Genomic DNA, 9,807 nt, shown 5'->3' on the forward strand with positions numbered 1-9,807 from the left:
TTCCTTGCAAGGACATCAGATTTGGCCCCGAATAATTCTCATCAACTCCCTGATAAAAATAAAGAAAATCCCATTAAAATAGAAGAATGAGAGATCCGTCTATGTCAATTGTGTATTCGTGGCATTGGGTTCCTGCACGGGGGATGGGGTTGGACTAGATGGCCATGAAGGTCTCCTCTCACAGCTTCCATTCTGGGATTCTCTGAATGTCTGCAATACTTATGACCATTCATTTAGCAATGGTTGAAAGTTACGACAAAGCTGAGAATCACAACTTAGAAGCAGATTGTTACAGTGTCCCTGCAGTCACGTGATCACAATCCAGGCGTTCGGCAACTGGCTCACATTGACGATAGTTGCAGGGTCCCAGGGTTACGTGGTGGCCATTTGCCATCTTCTCATGGCTTCCAACAGGCAAAGTCAACGGGGAAGCCAATGGGGAAGGTTGCAAGCCATAGTCAGGGGAGGTCTCACTTTATGACGAGTTTCTCTGTCCCAACTGTGGTTGAAAGTCAAGGACTTCCTGTACTATGTCTTTCTAAAAGGAGAAATCAGGTTGTGGGACTCCCCAGAATATCATTAATTCTTTGAGAGGCAGTGAGGCCCCCAGGTTGAATCCCCCCTCAAACCTGCCCCCCTGGGAATGGCTGCCTGGTTCCCCAGAGAAGCCGGAGGGAGATTTTGGTCCAGGTGAAGCAGGAGGAAGTTTCTTTCTTTCTTTCTTTTTTTTCAATTTTAAAAACAAACTTTATTCAATATAAAAAGATAAAAGATTGTACAAAACGTTCTTAACTCTAAAAAAGAAAGTACAATTCTAAATTACATATATACTAAAACTAACAAACAGGATTATCTATCTATATTTGAACATGTAAATATATATATACATTAACCTTGATTTCTTAATGACGATTTGTTACCCTTGATTTCTTACTGTGTTTGACTTTAGTTTTTTTTCCATCGATTGATCCATTCATACCATCTGTCCCATATTTTGTAATACTGTGAGTCTTCCTTGTTGTTTAATTTTAAAGTTAATATATCCATTTCTGCACATATAAATATTTTTTGGATTATTTGTTGTTCTGTTGGCAACTGTTCTAATTTCCAAGTTTGGGCTAGGGTTAATCTAGCCGCCGTAATTATATGTAATGTGATGTATTTTATTACTTTTCTACTACTTTTTTTAAGTATGCCTAATAAAAAAAATTCAGGTTTTAGGTCAATCTCTTCTTCTGTTGTTTCTGTTATCCATATTCTAATTTTCATCCAAAATTTTTTAATTTTTGGGCAAAGCCACCAAAGATGATAAAAGGTTCCTGGTGACTGTCTGCATTTCCAACACATCGGATTACAATTTGGGTACATTTTTGCCAATCTAGCAGGGGCTAACTACCACCTATACCACATCTTGTAGTGGTTCTCTTTGTACGTTGTTGCCTTTGTTATTCTACAATTATTTTCCCATATCATTTCCCACTCTTCTAATTGTGTATTTCTTCCAATGTTCCTAGCCCAAGCTATCATTTGGCCTTTGACTATGTTTTCTGCCAGGTCGAACTCTAGTAGGTATTTATAGATCTTTGAAATTAATTTTCCCTCTTTAGTTTCTAATAATTTATCTAATTGGTTAGATTTTATTTCAACTCCTCCTTCTTCACTGTCTTTTTTATATCTAGTTTGTATTAGTAAATACGGCCACCAGTCTATTTCTATGCCCTGGTCCCTGAGCTCTTGGCGAGATTTGAGTCTCCCATTAATATCCAGAATTTCTTTGTATCTTATTATTTTTTGAGTAGCTGGTGCGTTGAGGTGTATTGTATTGGGGTGCATTGTTGCCTCTAATGTAGATATCCAGCCTGGGACTTACGTCATATAGTGCTTACGTTTAATTTCCAGCCGTCTCAATTAGTGAATTTCTTATTATATGGTTTTTAAAATGTTTGTAAGTTTTGTTCGTAAGGATTCCCTGTTCCTGCCTGAACCGGATCTGAATGAGCGCATGATTTGCATAACGACCTCCATGAAAACGGTCATAAATTGGCTCTGCTTCGACTCCATGACTGCCACGACTGAGGGCAGAAATTCCAGTGGTCGTAAGTCAAGGACTGCCTGTGAATAGAATTGGGGGAGGAGGGAGGATTGGCCTGAATTTTGAAGCAGGCAATAAGGGGGCCAGGGGCTTTGGGGCCCTTCGGTTGCCCAGTGCAGGTCATCTGGGGAAGGTCTTCTCCCTCTGGGCCTCCAGGGCAGGGCTGCTGGGCTGCACCTTCCTCCCCAAATGTTGCAGGGTTTTACTAAGACTGGACCTGAGCACAATGGGAAACCTCAGAGTAAAAGTGGAATAGAAAACCTGAAGCCTCTGGATTTTTTCCCCCAGGAATGTAATTCCATCTAATCCATTTAATGGGTTTCAAGGAATCTAAAATGTCCTTGATATGCCATAGTTTGGGGTGAGATATTCAAAGCTCTCTGCAGAGGGAAGGTTTTATGAGTCTATTTTGAATCAGAATAGAGCTGGAAGGGACCTTGGAGGTCTTCTAGTCAACCCCTTGCTGCGTTGGCTGTGATGGGGGCTTGGAGTTATTATGAATCACATGAGGATTATTTCCCTTTCATTTCCCGCCAGAGAATTTCCCAACAATCTCCAAGTCCAACAACTAGTTGAATTATCCAGGGATCCCTCCTGGGAGGGAGAATTATGTTAAAAGTCTCAGCTCTGCTCTTTGGCTGAATCCTCCAGGGGAGACTTTGGGCAGAGAAATATGGAGGTTTGGGACAGGCAGAGTCTGTGCTCTTGAATCTATGTCTCTCTCCTTTCCAGATGAAGCTGAGTGTTTCTCTGTGTTGAGAAAAAGCAACTGGTTCATATTCAACCTTGTGAGAGTCCTTTGATTCTTCTAATTCTTCTTCAGAAACAGGAAAGGGATTCATTGGTACATGCCATGAATTATGGACCTCCTGATTCTGCCTCTGATGCTGCTTTTGTCCCATTCAGTCTCTGGGAAGCTGAGAATGAAATGCCCGCTGAGTTCAGAGAACCAGGATGGAAAATCATGGAGCTACTACAGACCAGGAGACCATCTAATCAGTATAGTCACCACTGGAACGGAAAGATTGCATGCAAAGTTGCTTTTCAACGTGGCTCCTTCTCTTCAGTTTGTTTTCCATGATATGTAAGTCATTCAGGGTGATGGAGTTGCACTCCCTCCATTCAAACACTCTCCTTCTTTTCTCTTTTTATTTTTCATTTATTCCTATATTGGGGAATATGTCTAATTTCCTGAATGATTTTTATTTCCATGGCTTCTTTCTTTTGTCTGATTTTGTCACAAGGGGTCTGAAAAAAAACTGAAAGGGTTGCAGATTATCCCTGTTTGATCCTTAATTTATCACTTGGATAATGAATTTTATTTAAAGAAATCATTGAAACAGTTGTAGTTGCCGTATCTCAGCCCATTTCCATATTTGTGTAACTGATCATTGGTTTTGAATCAATGTTGACTTAAGGTCAGTAGGCTTGTGAAGGACTATATTTATTATATATAACAAAAGTATTTGTTGTTGCTGTTGATTATAATAACAATTTTTTACCATGGGAATTCTTATAGTGTTTTATATGGCTCACAGTACATTTTTGCCATTCAAATGGTCAACAAGAATTCCCAACTCCTTCACAATCTCACACTGGGCTACAACATCCATAGCAACTATCTGAGCACTTTACGCACTTCAGATGCCTTGCTGGACATGCTCTCCACTGGAGAAGCCAATGTCCCCAACTACAGCTGTGGAAGGAAGGAGAATCTTCTGGCTCTGATTGATGCAACTAAAAGGGAGAACTCCATCCAGATGTCAACATTAGGAGGCACCTACAAAATCCCACAGGTTTGTGTGTGTTTTTCTGTATCTGGTAAAGTGAGGGGTGGGTGGTGGTGGGTGAGCAATAGATTCAATCATGTCTTCTCCGTGGAATATAAGAGCTGCTTTTCTCCACATTAGCAAATATGTCAATATTTTACCCCATTATCTGAGATTAATCAGAAAAGGCCTGAAATGTAAGCAATACATTCCCTGGAGAAGACATTCTACCAACTATTTAACTGATCAAAAAATATCCCTGGTTGTTGGGGCCTCTATTGGCATCTTCATTGTCACAGATAAATAATGCCTGCCCTATCCAGTTGGATTGAAGTTGGCAATAGTAGCATTTTATCCATCTAAAATGTGGAATAAAAAGGACTATAAACCAAATAGACTAGCAGATATTGTGGCTAAAATTTATTCCATGATCCTCTTAGTTAAATTTGAGAAAAATGCATTCCTTGCAGAAGAAGCAGAATGTTTTAGGTAGAATGAAATGCTATATAGATATTATAAGAAATAATGCATAAATTAATAATCTAATATTGGCAACCAATTTGTCTTGAAATATCTCATCTATATCAGTGAGGTAAAACAAGGTTTGCTGCTTTCTAGATGTTAGTGCAGCATTTGACTCAATAAACAGAAAATTATGATGGAGAAAATGTTTTGCCCTCAAAATGGAGCTCAGCCTGTTGGCCCTGATCCAAGCCCTTGTTTGAGAGGGAGTTTTGAGCTCAATGGAGCCATGAGAAGAAGGATCTATGCTTATCAAGGGGGAAGGGAAAGATGCATATTTGAACCCTTGTTCTTCAGTATAGATTTGAATGACTTACTAGGACTAATGCAAGGCCAAAAAACAGATCATAAATAAAAGTTATTTCATTCTTTGACAAAAATGACTAAATCAGTGGACCAATGAAATGCAGTGCACGTAGTATACAGTACTTGGATTTTAGAAAGGCTTTGACAAAGTAAACCACAACCTATTTCTAGGGAAGCTGAAAATATGTGGGAGAGACAGCATCACCTCCAGATGGAGTCAGCCTGTGGTCCTCAATGGAACTACGTCTGCATGGAGGGAAACAAGCAGTGGGGGACCCCAAGGTTCCATTTTAGGCCCAGTTCTCTTCAACATCTTCATGAATGATTTGGATGAGGGGAGAAATGGGGAAATCATCAAATTTGAAGACAACACTAAAGTGGCAGGAATAGCCAACACCCCAGAAGATAGGCTGAAGATCCAGATTGATCTAAGTAGATTTGAACCCTGGGCCTATCTAACAAACTGTAATTCATTGTAGAGAAAAGTAAGGTTTTATACTTAGGCTAGAAAAACCAAATGTCCACGTACAGATGATGTGAAACCTGGCTCAATAAGTATAACTGTGAGAGGGATCTTGTAGTCCTAGTGGACAATCACTTAAATATGAGCAAGCAGCAGCTAAAAAAGCTAATTCAGTCCTAGGTTGCATTAACAGAGGGATAAAATCAAGATCACATGAATTATTGGTACTGCCTTATAATGCCTTGTCAAGACCACATCCAGTTTTAGTCTCCATATTATAAACAAGATGTAGAGACTCTGGAAAGTGTGCAGAAAAGATGATTAAGGGCCTGGAGACTAAAATATATGAGGAACAGTTGCAGGAATTCAGTATGTCTAGTCTAGTGAAAAGGACGAGGGGTGACATCATAGCAATGTACCAATATTGGGGGGGCTGCCACAAAGAAGAGACGGTCCTCCTATTTTCCAAAATACTAAAGGCAAGACAGGAAACAATGGATGGAAACTAATCAAGGAGAGAAACAACCTAGAACTAAGGAGATATTTCCCAATGGTGAGGAATGGAACGTCTCCCCTTCAGAAATTGTGGGTGGTCCATCACTGGAGGCTTTTAAGAAGAGACTGGACAGCCACTTGTCTGGAATAGTATAGATAGATACAGATTAACAGAGTTGGAAGGGACCTTGTAGGTCATCTAGTCCAAGCAGACCCTACACCATTTCTGGCAGATGACGGTCCAATCTCTTCTTGAAAGCTTCCAGTTATGAAGCTCCCACAACTTCTGAAGGCAACTTTATCTCTTTATTTCCAGGTTGAATCTCTCCTTGTTCAGTTTCCATCCATTATTCCTTGTCCGCCCTTTGTCTGCCCTTTGGGTGCTTTGGAAAATAGCTTGACCCCCTCCTCTCTGTGGCAGCCCCTCAAATATTGGAAGACTGCTATCATGTCTCCCCTGGTCCTTCTCTTCACTAGACCAGCCATGCCCAGTTCCTGCAACCGTTCATTGTATGTTTTAGCCTCCAGTCCCCTAATCCTCTTGGTTGCTCTTCTCTGCACTTTTTCTAGAGTCTCAACATCTTTTTTATAGTGTGGTGACCAAAACTGGATGTAGGATTCTAGGTGTGGTCTTACTAGGGCTTTATAGGGTGGTATTAGTACCTCTCTTGATCTTGATTGTATCCCTCTGTTAATGTAATCTATGATTTACGTTGTTTTTTAATTTGCTTATTATTTTCCATTATTATGATACAATCTTGCTAATGTTCTGTCTTAGTATTTTAAACAATGTCTGATTAACAAACTATTCTAATACATTCATGAGAATCAGGTTGGATTTATTAAAATCTAATATTTTGGACGTGATCTGATCCCAAGTATAACACAGCATTCTTCTTTGTTTTTTCAGATCAGTCATGACATTGTTTCAGAGGCTCTGAGTGATAAACGGAAATTCCCCTTTTTCCACCAGATTCTTCCCAAAGAAGGATTCCAGTACCCAGCAATTGTCCACCTGCTCCTCCATTTCAGATGGACCTTGATTGGCCTCTTTGCTTCAGACACAGAGGAGGGAGAGAATTTCATGAGGATTTTTCCTCCTGTGCTTGTCAGGAGTGGAATTTGTGTTGTTATATCACAACTGTTCTCAACAACTGGATATACAGCATCCCTGAGGGAGTCCCTCTCTAAGTGGAGACAAGTCAACGTCTTTGTTCACTTCATGGAATATGATTCCATTTGGGATAGAATTCTTCCTTTCCATGAAACATTTATGCGTCTGCTAGGACCCATTGAAGGGAAAGTCTGGTTCCTCACAAATTTTGCAGGATATGAAATGAAGAATCGTAGACTTCTCAAATACATCCATAGTATTTTGAACTTTGGTTATCTGGGGAAAAAAAGGCCAAAGGATTCTGCCTTTGAACCCCATTTCTTTGTGGAATATCAGTTTCAAGATTATTATTTCCGCTGTTCTCTTTCAAAGAACGTCTTTTCTGTCAAAGGCCGCAGAAGATGCACCCAGAAAGCCCCAATGGACACCCAGAAGAAAAGGAACAGAGGAAGGATCCGAAATGACTATCAATGTCACAATCTGATGAAGACTCTGGCCCAGGCTTTGAATGCCGCTTATTCCTCCAGATCAAGGAGGAGAAGGAAGGAGGGAGAAAAGATTTTGGGGTCTCCAAGGCTGCAGCCGTGGCAGGTATGGGGGTCCCGATATGCATCCATTAATCTGAGATCCTTTGGAGGAGGAATCCAGAGGAGAAGGAGGGGAACTACCTCAACAGATCTGGCCAATTCAATTACTCAGGGAATAATGGCTCCAAAGAGTAGATACCATGGCATTTTGTTTTTGTTTTTGTTTTTTGTTTTGTTTTTTTAAATTAATTTTTTATTCAACATTTATATCTTTAACATCCTTGTTACATTTTTACAGCTTTCCGATACCGACATCTGTAATAATATCTATAGATATTCTTGGTAATTATCTTTGTTTTGTTTTTATTTATTTTCAGGCCTGCTACTATTCCAAATTTCTCTATTTCTAGTAGGAGTTTTTCTCCTGTTTCCAAAGGGTCCTCTAATATAAATGCCATGTTGTTATTGTTGTCTGAAATTTTTTATATACTTCCGCCGGAATTCCATCTGTCCCTGGTGTTTTGTTATTTTTCTGTTTTTTAATTGCCTCTCTTAACTCTGTTAATGTAATTTCCCCTTTCAACATTTCCCTATCTTCATCTGTTATACTTGGCAAGTTCCTCTCCTGTAGGTAATTTATAATATTTTCTTCTTTAATGTTTTCTTGACTATATAGTATTTGAAAATAATTTTGAATAATATTTCCCCCCCCTCAATTCTATGGAGCAAATTTCCTTGCTCGTCTCGTAAATATTGTACCAACTTTTTAGCTTTTTCTTTTTTCAATTTGTGGGCGAGCCATCTCCCTGGTTTATTTGCCGATTCAAAATAGTTTTGTTTTGCCAATTTTCTATTCTTTATCATTTCTTCCTGTTCTAGTATATTAATTTTATGTTTCATTAACTCCATTTCCTTTCTGACTTTCCTGTTTTGGGGATCTTTCTGAAGTGATAATTCTAATTTTTTCAGCTTCTCCAATGTTGACATTCGTTGTTCCTTCTTCTCTTTGTTTCTCCTCACCATATATGCAACAGTTATCCCCCTTATTCATCACCTTCAAGTTTCATAGGAAAGATTAAAAAGGGTTAAAAACTATTTCAATATCATTTTGAAGACAGTTTTTATCCACTTATTATCCAGGCCTCAGGTTTCTAATCACATCACACAATTGTTTGCGAGTCCTTTGCTAAAATCCAGTGATATCACCAGAGTTCCCATAATCTATTTAGGAAGTGTAATGATGTGTGAGAAAGACTTTTGGGATGAGGGGAAGAGAGGCTGCCTAGGGAAGGATCAGAGAAGAGGGGAGAATCCTGCAGCTGCATAATGGGAGAGAAAGAAACTCAGAAAGGATCCTGGCTAACTTTTCAGGCCAAAGCGCTCGCTGCCCCGGCCGACCTAAGAATGATGATTTGGCCGACTCTACAAGACATCCTAAAGGCACACTACGCACCTCAAGCGTCCTCTCTGGTAAAAAGGCATGAATTTTATCAGAGGGACCAGAAAGAAGGGGAGACGATTAGTGAGTTTGTAGCAACCTTATGGGAAATATCCGCCGCATGCGACTTCATGAGTCCGGAAGAGACCATGAGGGACCATCTGGTATTGGGACTGAGAGACCTAACACTATAGAGCAGGCTGCTGGCCAGACCACAAATCACATTCAAGGAGGCTTTGGAAGAAGCATCAGCAACCGAAGCTTCCCAGAAATCCGCGGCAGCTATGAAAAAAATGAAAAACGGGCCACCAGTAAAGGATGAAGCCTCCGTGCATTATGAGGAAGCAGAGACAGAATCGGGGGAAGAAGAAGAGGAGGACGAGGTCCACTACCTACAATCCAGACGTAGGGAAAAGCCACAAGCAAAAGGAAGGAAAGAAATCTGGTGCTCGGGATGCGAAGGAAATCATCCACAATCTGAATGCACATTCTGCAATGCTATATGCCAGCAATGTGAGCGGAAAGGGCACATAGCAAGAGCCTGCAGGGCATCACAGCCAGCATCCAGAAGAAACCGGCCGCCCCGTTCACCACCCAGTAACAAGAGATTCCCATCCGGAGGAAAAAAGCAGCCTTTTGGATGAGGGCAGAGGAGCGAGAACCACAGAGTAGACCGGGGAGAGACCCACCATACCATCGTGGTGGGCCATGCCAGCGCGGGAAAAGCAAACAAGATGGCGTTGACCATCCTCAAAGAAGGGAGGCCCTGTAAGATGGAGGTCAACTCAGGGTCCAGCCTATCAATGGTATCATGGACAACGATAAAGAAGCTAATTCCGCACATCACCAGCCGTGATCTAAAACGACAACAGCTAACACTCATCGACTACCAGGGCCTCAAATTCCTGTAGTGGGCACCGGCACGTTCAACATCGCATACAAGAACTTCAAAGCCAAATTGCCTCTCACCATAGTGGACAGAGACAGGCCCAGCCTATTGGGTATGGAGTGGTTCGAACCGCTTGGACTTGCAATTACCGGCATCCACCATATCTGAGATGACGGCTGGAAGGAAGTCCTA

The 9,807-nt window shown here is 40.8% G+C and overlaps 1 protein-coding gene across 1 annotated transcript; it reads left to right on the forward strand.

The window, feature by feature from the left end:
* The first annotated feature begins 689 nt into the window (after positions 1 to 689).
* Positions 690 to 7,587, forward strand: LOC148111920 (vomeronasal type-2 receptor 26-like). The gene is made up of 3 exons (XM_087879168.1): positions 690 to 3,176; positions 3,631 to 3,888; positions 6,558 to 7,587. Exons 2-3 carry the CDS (start codon positions 3,649 to 3,651, stop codon positions 7,530 to 7,532), a joined length of 1,215 nt encoding a protein of 404 aa, XP_087735294.1. The 5' UTR covers positions 690 to 3,176; positions 3,631 to 3,648; the 3' UTR covers positions 7,533 to 7,587.
* Positions 7,588 to 9,807: the final 2,220 nt, after the last annotated feature.

Source organism: Pantherophis guttatus, chromosome 15, assembly GCF_059756535.1.
Source record: "Pantherophis guttatus breed Tessera chromosome 15, ASM5975653v1, whole genome shotgun sequence".
NCBI classification, from domain to species: Eukaryota; Metazoa; Chordata; class Lepidosauria; order Squamata; family Colubridae; genus Pantherophis; species Pantherophis guttatus.

Coding starts and splice junctions, on each gene's coding strand:
- LOC148111920 (XM_087879168.1), top strand. CDS start 3,649: ATGGTCAACAAGAATTCCCAACTCCTTCACAATCTCACACTGGGCTAC. Junction 3,889..6,557: donor GCACCTACAAAATCCCACAG/GTTTGTGTGTGT, acceptor TTGTTTTTTCAG/ATCAGTCATGACATTGTTTC.